At 35.8% G+C, this 15,605-nt stretch overlaps 2 gene segments (V, D, J or C); both read left to right on the top strand.

Moving 5' to 3' along the window:
* Positions 1 to 481: 481 nt before the first annotated feature.
* LOC137013726 (Ig kappa chain V region 3547-like) lies at positions 482 to 957 on the top strand. The segment is given in 2 exon segments: positions 482 to 530; positions 620 to 957. Coding segments are annotated over 2 exon segments (387 nt in total).
* Positions 958 to 10,529: 9,572 nt separating this feature from the next.
* LOC137014153 (Ig kappa chain V region 3547-like) lies at positions 10,530 to 11,173 on the top strand. The segment is given in 2 exon segments: positions 10,530 to 10,694; positions 10,779 to 11,173. Coding segments are annotated over 2 exon segments (387 nt in total).
* The last annotated feature ends 4,432 nt before the right edge of the window (positions 11,174 to 15,605 follow it).

The raw sequence follows: 15,605 nt of genomic DNA, 5'->3' as shown, positions 1-15,605 counted from the left end.
TAGCAAGAAATAACACAAGAAAGTACTGAATTTCTACCAATATCTGTACGGGTGAAAGTTTACAACGCTTACAGACCACCGTCTGCTGACAACAATCTTCAGTCCAACAAAAGCCATTTGGATGCAGAGAAAGACAAATACATCATTCACCTGTTAAAGTCACCATGAAATCAAAATTGACAATTCTTGTGTTGTTTTGTTTTTCTCTTTTTTTATGGGATGTTGCAGTATTTATTATAAAAGGCTTATCAATGTACATCAATATTTTTTAATATTCAGTTTTTAAAGTTCACACTTATATTTGATGTTGTGATTGACAGGATGAGATGAACGAGCTCCTCCTGAACCTTCATTTAGAGCCTCATTTAAATACAGAATGAGTTCATTTGCATATTGATCAGATGCTTCAGTGCTCTGAGAGTGTTTATAGTGCTGTGAGTTTAACACTTCATCACTGACACACACAACAATCTTCATCAACATGACCTTCATCATCATCTTCATCTGGACTCTCACAGCGTTTGCTCAAGGTTTGTGGAGCACAAGTTTGATATCAATTCATTTCTTCAAGTATATTGTCAAAGTTTTGAGTTGATTTTCTTCTTGTTGTGTGTTTCAGAGTGTAGAGGACAGATCACCGTCACTCAGAGTCCCTCAATGACAGCAGCTCAACCAGGACAAACTGTGAACATCAACTGTAAAACCAGCAGTAATGTGTACAAGGATAGGTGGGGGGACGAATCTTTAGCCTGGTACTTACAGAAACCTGGAGAAGCTCCTAAACTCCTGATTTATGAAGCAAAAAAACTCCAGTCAGGAACTCCATCTAGATTCAGTGGCAGTGGATCTAACAGTGATTTCACTCTGACCATCAGTGGAGTCCAGACTGAAGATGCTGGACATTATTACTGTCAGAGTTATCACTACATCAACAGTAAAGATGTGTTCACACAGTGATAAAGAGTCGTACAAAAACCTCCGTCAGTCAGAGTCACAGTGACTGAACTGATACTGCAGCTGCTCACACACTTTCACACACTTTCACACACACTCAACAGTGAAGATTTTCATAAATATTAAATTATATATAAAGCATTCAAGTTTTTTCTCATTGTACATATTTAAACTATAAAACTCTTTATCTTATTAAATGAATCTAACACTGTATCTGTGAGGTTCATAATTTGGCCGCATGTTCTTGTTTCATCATGTATCTGCAGGTGTTTTCATGCTCCATTGAGTGAAGTTTATTTATGAAATATGAGCTAAGGCCCTGATCCAATGAAAGACCAGAAACAAAAATGACACAAAGAAGAGCTCAAAGACACAATTATGTTTTATTTAATGACTGAAGTTTAATAAAATCACACACATAGTCTTGTGTGAAAGGCAGAAAGCAGAGCAGATGAAGCGACTGAAGCTGATGGAGAATGAATGAGTCCCTCATGTGCTGCAGAGAAACACACTGTTGGTCTCCATGAGTGAGAAGAGCAGCAGATCTCCTCTGAACACTGCCGTCTCCTCACACAGGCCGGCCGCTCCGTGTGTCCTCACAGTGTCTCCATCCACTCCTGCTGCTGCTCCAGCTGTACAGACCGTCCTTCTCCAGGAGCCCAGCGCTGCTCTCCTGAGACCTGCTGCTCCCGTCCACCTTCAGCTCAGGCTCCAGTCTGACGGGAAGCCCTTGTTGGCCACACACACCAGTGTCGCTGTGTTCAGAGAGGAGATCTCTGCGCTGACGCTCACAGAGAAATCACACTGACCAGCGGCTTTCCTTTAGGATTCAAGAGAAAACTGGGAGAAATTCTCCAACAGCGAGAGAAACAACATGAAGAAGAAAATCACATCATTATTAGATAAACACATTAATGATCACAAACTCCTATATATATGAAAAGAGAAAATATTCAGAATATGGTTCACATTCTGGTAAATATGCTGATTGATTATGAAATAACTTAAAAAGGAAAATATCATTGAGTTTCAAACTGATACTTGAGATGTTAAACTGTTCCTAAAATACGATGCAATAATCACGTTTAAAGCAATAAAGTGTATTTAAGATGAATAAACCTTCATTTAACACAATTCTGCCACCGTATTTTATTTTCACCTTGTGATATCTATATTTAATATACTTCACCAGCTAACACATTTTTGTTCTGAGAACGTTTTCCTCCAACGCTATGAGAACATTTAAAACTCTTCTGCAAACAATGTATAATGTTTTTGTGCTAACCTTTTGAGAACATTATTAAAGACCAGATAACGTTGAACAAACACTCTATTAATGTTACTGGAAGAACGTTTGATCGTAACTTTGAGAGAACATTGCCAGAACGTTAGCCAAAGTTACGAGAGCGTTGCCTGTTAGCTGTAGGAGCTTGTTGGAGTTCACTGAGAGAGCTCCACTGATCGGAGAAAGAGCTTTACCAAATCACCAAACAAATAACTAATCTAAGCACATATATGCAGTATAAAGCAGTAGTGCAGTTATAGTCCACAATAATCACAAGACTGGAATACTGTGTTTCACACTCACACACCCTTCTGATGAAACTGACCATCCTTTCCTCACTTTCTCCTCAACTGAAACTTTGTGCACAATGGTGCAAATACCAGTAAATTGACTAGCACAAACCTTAGTAAATCACCTTGCGTGATTCATTTAAATATTCTCTGAATGTCTGAAAGGGAAACTCCTACAAATGCATGTGCAATAATGTCAGGTGCAGAAATAACTGTGTTAACGCTTTTCAGCGCTAATTTTTCACTGCGTGTCTTTAGTAAATCCTGACAGTAGTGTTTTAATGCCAAAAGAGGGTTTGCGCTTGTGCTAGCTGTTAGTAAATCTGACCCTTACTGTGATCTGATCTGTGACAGACGGGTTTGACTCAACTAGAATCAGAGAAACTGAGAGAGTAAACTGATATCAGATCAAACAACCATAGCTTATTTTTTTATTTATTTATTTATTTTTTTGTACATCAAACTCTGCACTGGTCTGAACCTTCTCTGTGACCTCTGACCCCTCCAGCGTCCAGCTCACCTGCATGTAAGGGAATATGTGTCTGTTTTGGTCCAATGTTGTGACCACGTTATCTGACATGACACAGTTCAGAAAGACTCATAGAAGGTCTGATGATGTTCTTTCTGCAGAATAAACTCCACCTGTATTCAACCCCTGATGTGTTTTATACACGTTTGTTTCTCACAGCTATAGAAAGTGTTTCTGGATTGATGTTTCTGAGCTGTAAAGGATCCCAAAGACAATTCAACAAAGCTACATGCTAAACTTATTATGTTAACTTATTATGTGCACTGAAGCTATCCAAAGGCCAAGTGTTTGTCTTCTGTTGGCCATAAAGTAAACTTTGCAGGGCTTGTACTCTTTGGCTCAAACAATGACTCTAGGTCAGAATTAAAGTACTGTTTGTGACTTTTGCAGTCGTTACAGTTACACACACAGGAGCCCCATTGAATAATTCATCACTGTATTAACGGTAACACTTTACAATAACAGTACATGAATAACCATGAACTAATACCTGAATTAATAGTAACTTCAACATGAACTCATGATTAGTTAAGATATGAACTAATGAAGAGTGATCCTTAACTACGACAGGAGTCATAGGGATTCATGCATGAAAACAGCAGCCTTAACTACGCGTTAATACATGTTTGATAATTAATGCATTAATTAACATTTAGGGTAAACTAAATCAAACAGTCTCTATAAGAAGGAATAATACATATTTGGACTTTGAAATAAATTTAAACAATTTATTCTTGTCAGAATTTAAACTACTGACATCAGCAGCTTCATTATAAACATCACTGAAAGGCACATGATTAGTTTGCCATTATTTTCACTGACCCTCCTTATCAAACATATAAAATACTAAATACACTATTTATCTTAAAAGGTCTTAATCTGTTTTGTGATATTCTTTCCTATCAAACTAAACTACTGTGACTTACATCAGTTCCTGAGGAATCGGTTCCCAAAAAAATAACCAAACAGGAAACATGAACTAAGGTCAGGGAGCATTTGCTGGGATCAGATTCAGAAGTTCACTCTCCATCCAGACGCAGGCCATGATCATATACTGTACCTCCATTCTCTGACTTTTTGAAAAGTCACACAACATCACTTAACTGGGCTGAATACTTATATAGTTGTGTTAGTACAAGTGTATTTGATAGTAAGTTAATGATAATAATGAGCTGAATTTGGTAAGTAGTTAACAGTGAATTAATTATGATTGTGCCCCCTCAAGTAAAGTCATGACATAAGTATACATTAACAAACCATTAGTTGATGTTAGTATATGCTTAGTTAATAATGAGTTAATTATGATTGTGCCCCCTCAAGTAAAGTCATGACATGATGCACATATCACACATCATTAACTAATATATGAATAATCACTAAGAGTGCCATCCTTATGCCATCCTTATTCCTTTACATCCTAAACAGTTTCTGTTTCTGTACAAAAAAACTAAAATAAAAAGTATTTGTATTTTATTTTTATTTATATAATTAAACATATATGGACTTGAAAGCAAGCCATAAACATACCTGTAAAGACACACATAAGGCACATTTACATGTAAAATAGCGCGCATCCACAAGCTAAAGTTAATCAAAGCATATACATTTAAACGACAAAAATACAAATACAGTTAATAACTGCACATAACCTCCTGAAAATCCCAATAAAACATACATGTAAATATGTCTTTAATTATTAATTCGGCTTACCAAAGCAGTCAACATTTATTAGTTTAAAATGCCAGCAATACAACAAACGCGCCAAGAGAACACCTAGCGTGCGCCACTAATGAGTGTCCCGCCAGAAACAAACCCTACATACTTTAGTTCCGGGAATAAACTATGACTATTTAGCTATGACTAAATATAAATGAACTGTAAAAATCAGAAAACAGTTTAGATCAAATTAAATGTATTAGTGGTAGTTAGTCTATTTTCCACATTTGATTAGACAGATCTATGTAATTAATGGCTAAATAATCATGTGCCATTGCAATTATTTGTCACAAAGCTGCAGATGGCAGATTATGATATTACAGTGTAAATTATGACAGTATTAAATCACGTTTAATTCAAATTCAGAGTACTTCTTGTTTACTCTTATTTAGGATGATTTATTTAGTTTACCCCTAAATGTTAATTGATGCATTAATTATCAAACATGTATTAATGCGTAGTTAAGGCTGCTGTTTTCATGCATGAATCCCTATGACTCCTGTCGTAGTTAAGGATCACTCTTCATTAGTTCATATCTTATCTAATCATGAGTTCATGTGGAAGTAACTATTAATTTAGCCATTAGTTCATGGTTATTCATGTACTGTTATTGTAAAGTGTTACCGTATTAACTGTCCTTGTTAATCTCTGTATGATCCTGTTCTTCAGTGTGTCTGTCTGTTCACACCGCCCTCTAGTGGCACAGTGATGTAGTGCAAGATAACATGAATAAAACTGTTGAAGTGTTTCTGTCATCAGTACAGCTGTGATCACCTGCGGTCTCGTACCTGCAGCCGAATTACAGTCGAGCTGATGATGCTTAGATGATGATAATATAGTTTTAAAACATTTCATCTTCACAATTTAAATTGGTCCTAAATTGTATGCTACATTTAGAGCCTCATTTAAATACAGAATGAGTTCATTTGCATATTGATCAGATGCTTCAGTGCTCTGAGAGTGTTTATAGTGCTGTGAGTTTAACACTTCATCACTGACACACACAACAATCTTCATCAACATGACCTTCATCATCATCTGGACGCTCTTATACTGCTTTATACTACAAGGTGAACATTGTATATCTTAAATAAATTTTTTAAATATGATTTTAACACAACCTTAAAACTGACTAATAAAGAATAAACTCTATGGACTAATAAATGATTTGTTTTTCAGGATGTAGAGCTCAGATCACAGTGACTCAGACTCCTGCAGTGAAAACTGTTAAACCAGGAGAAAATGTTGAGATGAGTTGTAAACTCAGTACTGCTGCTACAAGCTGTAGCCCAGCCTGTGTGTTCTGGTACTTACAGAAACCTGGAGAAGCTCCTAAACTCCTGATTAAATATGTAAACACCCTCCAGTCAGGAACTCCATCTAGATTCAGTGGCAGTGGATCTAACAGTGATTTCACTCTGACCATCAGTGGAGTCCAGACTGAAGATGCTGGACATTATTACTGTCAGAGTTATCACTACATCAACAGTAAATCTGTGTTCACACAGTGATAAAGAGTCGTACAAAAACCTCCGTCAGTCAGAGTCACAGTGACTGAACTGATACTGCAGCTGCTCACACACTTTCACACACTTTCACACACTTTCACACACACTCAACAGTGAAGAAAACTCAATATGAGTTATTAACATCACTTTTGTTGAGCTTCATCATTATACTTTTTGATTATGATTTTTCAGCAGTAATTTTTGTCTCCTGTTATCCTATTAGATCCTTTATGTAGAAATTCAGTCACTTTTGATCTTCGCTTCAGTGGATATTTTTCCATTCTTCACCACATTTTTGATTTTCTGCATTTATAATTTATCCTCATTCTTCTTTCTAAACTGAATCATCATCATCATCATAAACATGTTCTGCTTGATCAGTTTAATAATATATTGATTTATTCGCTTCATCCCTCATAATGCAGATATTAACAGCATCATATAAACACATTCCTCAACTTCAGAAAAGATGATAATAATTTATATTAATATCTATGTATAGAGGAATTATCAGTTATATTTAAAAAAAAAAATTAAAGACCAGATTACCCAACAGGTGTTGTCCATGATCAAAAACAGCACATGTATGTCACCAAAAATGTTTTTTTTTTTTTGGATGAAGAGACAGGATTTAGTGCCAGACACAAATCCAAATAAATTAAAAACTAATTATTAGATTAAATGAATTTTTAAAGCTTTGAATACATTATGGGTATGATTATAATGTTTATGTATCATTATATCTATTTCCAGTGTGATCAATGTCAGTATATTATAATAATAACAATGCATTGATGAAGGATTGATCCCGACTTTATTTGAGGCCTCTTGATAATAAATTCTTGTGAGCTTTTATGGCCATTTTTCATGTGCATTTTTCATGTTTTTTCTTTGCGTTTAAAAAAGATAAAAGAAATTAATCCAACACCATGGTACAGTGAGCACACTCGGGCCCTAAAAACTGCAGCCAGAAAAATGGAGCGCAGCTGGAAGAAAACAAAACTAGAAGTATTTTGCATTTCGTGGAGAGAGAAAATGATTGAGTACAGAAAGGCCTTAAAAACTGCTAGATCTGCCTATTTTTCAAAACTCTTAGAAGAAAATAAACACAACCCTAGGTATTTATTTGATACAGTGGCTAAATTAACAAGAAATAAAGCTTCAACTTCTGATGTTCCCAAAGAGCACAGCAGTTACGACTTTATGAACTTCTTTACTTGCAAGATTGATCATATTAGAGAGAAAATTATAACCATGCAACCGTCTACTACAGTCTTGTGTCAGACAGTGCATTGTAGTGTCCCTGAGGAAAAATTCATTTCATTTACTGCTTTAGGAGAGGAAGAATTGTCTAAACTTGTTAAATCATCAAAATCAACAACATGTATGTTAGACCCATACCAACTAAGCTATTGAAAGAGATGCTTCCAGAGGTCATAGATCCTCTTCTTAATATTGTTAATTCATCTTTATCATTAGGATACATACCAAAAACCTTTAAGCTGGCTGTTATTAAACCTCTTATTAAAAAACCACAACTTGAGCAATCTAATGTGCTGGAAAAGACAGAGGCAATAGTTTTTGTTGCAACATCGAGGTCTTCTAAGCTGTCTGGTATGCTAAGGCGATGAAACTGATCAGGAAGATTATTTATAAAGCGATCTTTAGTGGTAGAAGTGATGGTTCTACCATATTTATGGCAGGGAGGCAGTTTAGCCGCTTTCACTAAATGTAGTATACACGAGACTAGATAATGATCTGAGATGTCGTCACTCTGCTGCAGAATTTCAACGGCGTCAATATCGATTCCATGTGACAATATTAGATCTAAAGTATGATTACGACAATGAGTGGGTCCCGACACGTGTTGTCTAACACCAATAGAATTTAGAATGTCCATAAATGCCAATCCCAATGAGTCTTTTTTATTATCTACATGGATATTAAAATCACCAACAACAAGGACTTTATCTGCAGCTAGTACTAATTCTGATAGAAAATCGGCAAATTCTTTGATAAAGTCTGTATGGTGCCCTGGTGGCCTGTATACAGTAGCCAACACAAATGTCAACTTACATAATGTTACGTAAAGCACCATCACTTCGAAGGAATTATATTTGAAAGACTTTTGACTAATACTGTAAATATTACTATAAATTACAGCAAAATTACTTTGCCTTTCTGTCGAGGATTGTGTCGATAATCATAACCTTGAGGACTAGACTCATTTAAAGTAGTGTAATCGTCCGGTTTTAGCCAGGTTTCTGTCAAACACAGCACATCTAGATTATTGTCTGTGATAATATCATTTACAATAAGTGCTTTTGAAGAAAGTGATCTAATATTTAACAATCCAAGCTTTATCATTTGTTTATCATTATTATCTCGATTTTTTATTTGTTGAACATCAATTAAATTTTTACCATTTTTTTGCATGATGCACCCAGAATGCATTGTGTCATGAAGCATGTAACCATTGTTGAGATTCATACGCTGATTCTAGATGTCTGTGTGTGAGGAAGTTTTGCCGGAGTTTTAAAGTGTACAATGTGTTTAAAACTCATTCAGTTTTTCTGATTAAAACCGTTTTATCATTGTATTTCTAGAAGAGATCCAACACAAACACAACATTTTATTCATATAAATCTCAGTCATTAGTGAATTAAGCCACTACATGACAATTATATTCTTATCATAAAGCAGTTGACCACATTTTCTCTTGTCATTATTGCCATAAAAAACAGCTACAATAGCCAGAGAGAAACTAACACTAATAAAATCAAGAGTAAAACTGCCTAACTAAAGCAAAGACTGACCTCGATCATGGTGACATCAAACAAAACTATTATTTTCAACAAATCATCAACATCTAAACCTCTGGTAATTCTCAATAAGAGCTTCTGTAAAAAAAAAAAAAAAAAAAAAAACTAACATTAACTAACAAGGAACAATACAATCGTAATGGTATTTAATCATCTTTGTTAAAGTTAATAAAGAAAAATACAACTGTTCAAAAAAAAAAAAAAAAAAAAATAAGAGCTTCTGTAGACATCTAACAAAAATAAAGTCAGTCTGGTTAGTAACAAGTGAAGCTGGTAATGCTGTTTGTGGAGATGTTTAATCAGATCTTCAGTGATTTAATGTCTTTTATCTTCAGTTGATTTCATCGAAGGCTGTGGTTGAAGTCGTAGTTCTTGTTGTTTCTCTGTCCTTCAGTGATTCTGCTCGTTATCACCTAATTATCTCATTAACTCCAGCATGTTTCTGTGTTACATTTAACAGCCTGTAGTGTGCACACTGAGCAGTGTTCAGTTCATCTGGGCTAACCCATGTGCTAAACATGGGTGTGCTGGTTGGGAGGCGTCCGGCCAGCGGGACCGTGACAGTTAAGGGGTTAAAGGGGTCATAACATGAGAAATTATTCTTGGTCTTCTGGCATATAAGAGGTCTTTTTATCATTATTACATCCTGCAAGTTCCATAACTTAAAACGTCCTCATCGTCAATAAAAATCATTTATATAATCAAGCTGTAAAAAAGCTTCGTTTGGAACAGAGGTGCGTGTGACGTCACATGGGCACAATCATTTGCATACGACTTTTACATCATCACGTCATTGGCCCCGCCCACTGGTGTTCAGTCGATGAGCAGCGAGTGGATCTAAAGTAGGCAGAGATGTTTACGATATAATAACAAGATTGTGATGTCACACATACGTTGTGCTGTTCCTGTCTGTGGAAAAACATCATCTTTACATAAGCTGCTGAAGGCTCCTGATGTCAGAGAAAAATGAATTCAGTTTATTTTAACGAAGTTTATCAGTTTATCAGTCACATCAGCGCTGACTTGTTTGTATTGTACATTTTACCAGCGACTGTTGTGATTGATGGTAAAAATCAGCCTAAGAAGGACCAAACCAGTTCCTCAACACCAAAACAAAGAGACTTCCATGTGGAATCAAAGAAATCTCATGGAAAATACTGATAAACTAAGAGGAGTTAAGCGTGTTGACGTCCACACAAGAGAAAATACATCATTCACCTCTCTGTGTTTAAAGTCACTGAGAAAACAAAATGGACAATTATTGTTTTTATGGAATGTTGCAGTATTTATTATAAATGATTTATCAATGCACATCATTATTTGTTAATATTCAGTTACATTTTTAAAGTTCACACTAATATTTGATGTTGTGACTGACAGGATGAGATGAACGAGCTCCTCCTGAACCTTCATTTAGAGCCTCATTTAAATACAGAATGAGTTAATTTGCATATTGATCAGATGCTTCAGTGCTCTGAGAGTGTTTATAGTGCTGTGAGTTTAACACTTCATCACTGACACACACAACAATCTTCATCAACATGACCTTCATCATCATCTTCATCTGGACTCTCACAGCGTTTGCTCAAGGTTTGTGGAGCACAAGTTTGATATCAATTCATTTCTTCAAGTATATTGTCAAAGAGTTGATTTTCTTCTTGTTGTGTGTTTCAGAGTGTAGAGGACAGATCACCGTCACTCAGAGTCCCTCAATGACAGCAGCTCAACCAGGACAAACACTTATAATACACTGTAAAACTAGCAGTAATGTATACAGATGGAGTGGTGGGGAGGAAGGTTTAGCCTGGTACTTACAGAAACCTGGAGAAGCTCCTAAACTCCTGATTTATTTTATAAACCGCCTCCAGTCAGGAACTCCATCTAGATTCAGTGGCAGTGGATCTAACAGTGATTTCACTCTGACCATCAGTGGAGTCCAGACTGAAGATGCTGGACATTATTACTGTCAGAGTTTCCACTATCCAAACAGTAAACATGTGTTCACACAGTGATAAAGAGTCGTACAAAAACCTCCGTCAGTCAGAGTCACAGTGACTGAACTGATACTGCAGCTGCTCACACACTTTCACACACTTTCACACACTACTGACACACAGAGGACAAAGACAGGAACTACACATGTGCTCAAAACTGATTTAGGACTGAAATCAGCTCTATTAGACTGTGATCTGTCCTGTGACAGACGGGTTTGACTCAAATATGCTCAGATTCAGAGAAAACAGAGTGTGTAAATTGATATGTAGATTCATATGTTGTTTTGTTTTTGTACATTAAACTACACTAAAGTCATGGTGTATCAGTAACATGCAGATGTTTTTCAAGCAGCTCCTTCATCTAAAGCTGTTTATGAATGTATTACTCATAACTCATTTCTCATGAGCAGAAGTGAAAGTGTTCCAGTTGAGAGCGTTGAACCAATCAAAGAGTGAAACTGTGAGTTTGAGGTGAAAATCACATTTGCATTGGCAGGTTTAGTGATTGTGATCCTCTCAGAATAGAGCAGCTCCGTCTCCAGTGACCATGTTCAAACCCCAAGAGCTTCATTTGACATTTCCTGCTAAATGCAGCTGTTCTCAACTATTACAATCAATCAAAAGCAGCTGAAACTTTAGTGCAGGACTTTGAATGAACGACACACTGATCAATGATGCAGTCCGACACAAATGTAACGCGTTCAGAAGCTTTATTGAATGAACAGCAATGGCAGCACATTGAAAGACTGCTTCAGTATTGAGCTGTAAATCACGTGACTGCTGCGAATCCTGCCGGACGCTCAGATACGGCTCGTCTGGACCGGAGAAACATCAGCACTGGGAGCTCTTGAGGAACGAGGCCTCGTGATCAGCTCCGTCATGTCTTACTCTGCAGACGAAGCGATCCGCGCCTTCCCAGCGTGCTTTGCTGAGGCTCAGGACGCTGCTGCGGCTGTAGCGTCCGTCCCGCTCGCTCTCTGCGCTGGTCTGAACCCCCTCGGTGACCTCTGACCCGTCCAGCGTCCAGCTCACCGTCGCCCCCTGTGGAGAGTAAGAGCTGAGCAGGCAGAGCAGTGCGGCTGAGTCTCCAGAGATCTGCAGAGAAGAGGGCGGCAGCAGAGACACGGAGGGCTTCACTGCGGGACCAGCTGCACAAACACACACAAACAACACCAACGTCTTTAGATCATCAATTAGTCAGATGTCACACACAGTAATGGAGGAAAAATCACAATCATTTCATCTTTACAGAAATCCCACATCACTGCTTTCTTTCATAAACCACATAGTAATGATCCTGCATTTACATTTCAATATTCTCAGTTCAAATAAAATATTCACTGCTACTAAATATATGAAGTATAAGATATATGAATAAATATAAATCAGTTCTCTGAAGCAGACATGATATACAGCAAATATTACAGTCATTTCATCTTTTCTGAATAAGGTTCAGTTTAATCTCAAACTCATTTTAAAAACATTGTCCACAAACTGATGATTTATATGTAGAAAACTAATTTAAATGATCATTTCATTATTAACTTAAGACACTCACAATCATAATTATCAGCAAATGTAAGATAAAATTATGAATTTTTCAAATCTTTCTCTTTGTCTGATGATGACGCCTACAAAATTATAATTATTTTGTCCGTATCATCAAACTTTTGTTTCATGCATTACAACATTTCTGAATAATTAAATTTACCAAAAATTATGGACATAATTATGTATTTTAAGAAATAATTGAAAATTTCAGAAAATATTGCAATCAATATATTAAAAAACAAACAATGTTAGTTAATATAATATCTGAAATTACTCTTGTAAAAAGAAATAAATATCTAAAAGTAACATAAAATATGCCTTGCAATGAAAAAAGATAAATATCATGAAGTATCACTGAATATAAACATGTAATTGTGAAATAGTAGACAGATTATTATGAAACAAATTCACCATGAAATATTACAGTTAATATTTTTTATTTAAACTATTTTATAATTTTTAAAACCCTGTTGCAAAATGCTTGTTTGAATAATCTAAAAACAAAACAATTATATATGAACATTTTTAGAGAATTTTAGAGACTTACTGATGGTCAGTTTAGTTCCTCCACCGAAAGTCCACCACAGTGCTTCATTCTAGTGAAAGCGTCGTACAAAAACCTCCGTCACACTCAAATGAACACAAACTCCAGCAGAGAAAGAGACGAACGACACTCACACACACTGATATGAGACTCAACAGCAGCTCTTCTCAACATTAAATAATGATTATTGGACTGAAGTGACTTTCACAGAAACAGCCTCATCATCTCTAAATGTCTCTTGATGCATGAAAACTATTAAATCTAAATTAATAATATACTGATCATCACACATCTTAACTGTGAGTTTCTAAATGATAAAAGCATTTTAATAAGTTTTGTTGACCTGTGACCTCTGGAATGACCTTTGACCTCTCATGGAGTTCACAGTGAAATACTTGTTTCTTTTAGAGATTCAACTCTGTCATTTGATTCATCAGAAACCTGCAGTCTGAACCAGAGACTGAATGAAAAAGAAATGATTTATAAACTTGTTCAGAAGTGAAAACACTCGTCTGTTGGATCATGAGAATAAAACACATTTAAAGCCTCAAAACTGATCAGTTTCATCTGCATGTGCTCATTTTCACGTGTGTTTTACTCCAGCAGGGTTTTTGCTCAGAGAGTCACTTTGCATCGGCTCATGCTTCAGCGCTCCGAGTGTTTATAGCGTTCAGACTCAAACACTTTATAACACACTGCTGTTTACCACGGTACAAACCCAACAAACACCATGAATCTCTTCAGCAGCTTCATCTGGATTCTGGCAGCTTTTATTCCAGGTAACAGACGTGAAAGCTCGTCATTTCTGAGTCTTTAATGTTCATTTCATCTGATTAAACACATTAATGTTGTTGTCGACAGCATCCAGAGGAATCACTGTGACTCAGCCTGAAGCTGTGACTGTTTCTGAAGGACAAAACGCCAAAATAGAGTGTAAAACTGATCCTGGGATAACTAACTGGGGTTTAGCTTGGTATCAGCAGAAACATGGAGAAGCTCCTAAACTCATCATTCATTCTGTAGATGAGCTTTATGATAGCAGTTTCAGTCGATTCAGTGGGAATGGAGAAGGAGGTGGGACGGATTTCACTCTGACCATCAGTGGAGTCCAGACTGAAGATGCTGGACATTATTACTGTCAGAGTTACCACTACATCAACAGTAAACATGTGTTCACACAGTGATAAAGAGTCGTACAAAAACCTCCATCAGTCAGAGTCACAGTGACTGAACTGATACTGCAGCTGCTCACACACTTTCACACACTTTCACACACACTCAACAGTGAAGAAAGATTCAATATGATCTTATTGAACATCTTTTTTGTTGAACTGAATCAGTTTTTAAACTTTTTGTTTGTGATTTTTTAGAAGACATTTTTGTCTCCTGTTATCTTATTACACTCTTTATGTAGAAATTCAGTCACTTTTGATCTTCACTTCAGTGGATATTTTTTATCCTTCACTTTATGATGATATGATATGATATGATATGATATGATATGATATGATATGATATAATACTTTATTGTCAGAACGTGTCTGAAATTGTTCTTGCATAACAGTATGTGTTTGCAACAATCATCTCTTACACAACCTCACTTAATCCACACACTCAAAAAAAAAAAAAAAAAAAACATACCCTTACTACATCCCACTACACAACACAGCACATTTACAATACTCTTGATTTACAATTAAGTGCCTTATTTAGCTCAAGGATCACCTGATGCACAAACGAGTGTTTCAGTTTCAGTTTTTTGAATCTTGGGTTTCTGTACCTCCGATTTGATGGTAATAATTCAAACTCATTATGCAGGACATGATTAGGATCAGAAATTATATTATTAGCCAGTCTTAACAAATTATTATAATAAGTTGAGTCATATAGCTTCTCTAGAGGTTGGCCAGCAATCCTTGAGCAGATTTGTAATTGATTAAACAACTGTGTTTTTAGCTTAACAGACAGACTTTTATACCAAATAGAGTTGTAATATTGCAGTACACTCATTATCACAGACATAAAGAACAAAAGAAGAATCTTTACCTTTTTTTTTTTTTTTTGATTTTCTGCATTTATGATTTATCTTTGTTCTTCTTTTTAAACTAAATCATATCATAAACATGTTCTGTTTGATCAGTTTAATAAGTATATTGTTTTATTAAGTTCATTCCTCATAATTCAGATATTAACAGCATCATATAAACACATTCCTCAACTTCAGAACAGATGATAATAGTTTATATTAATATCTATGTATGGAGGAATTATCAATTATATAAAAATGAATTTAAAAAAAGTTAAAGACCAGGGAGTCATCTCCCTCCTCCAGGTTCAAAGGTCAATACGGAATGGATTAATCTGCCTTATTTTTTTTAACGCGTTATTTTTTCTCAGATTAATTAATCGAAA

Source organism: Chanodichthys erythropterus, chromosome 23, assembly GCF_024489055.1.
Source record: "Chanodichthys erythropterus isolate Z2021 chromosome 23, ASM2448905v1, whole genome shotgun sequence".
Taxonomy (NCBI): domain Eukaryota; kingdom Metazoa; phylum Chordata; class Actinopteri; order Cypriniformes; family Xenocyprididae; genus Chanodichthys; species Chanodichthys erythropterus.
This window is presented reverse-complemented; position numbering and strand designations above follow the sequence as displayed.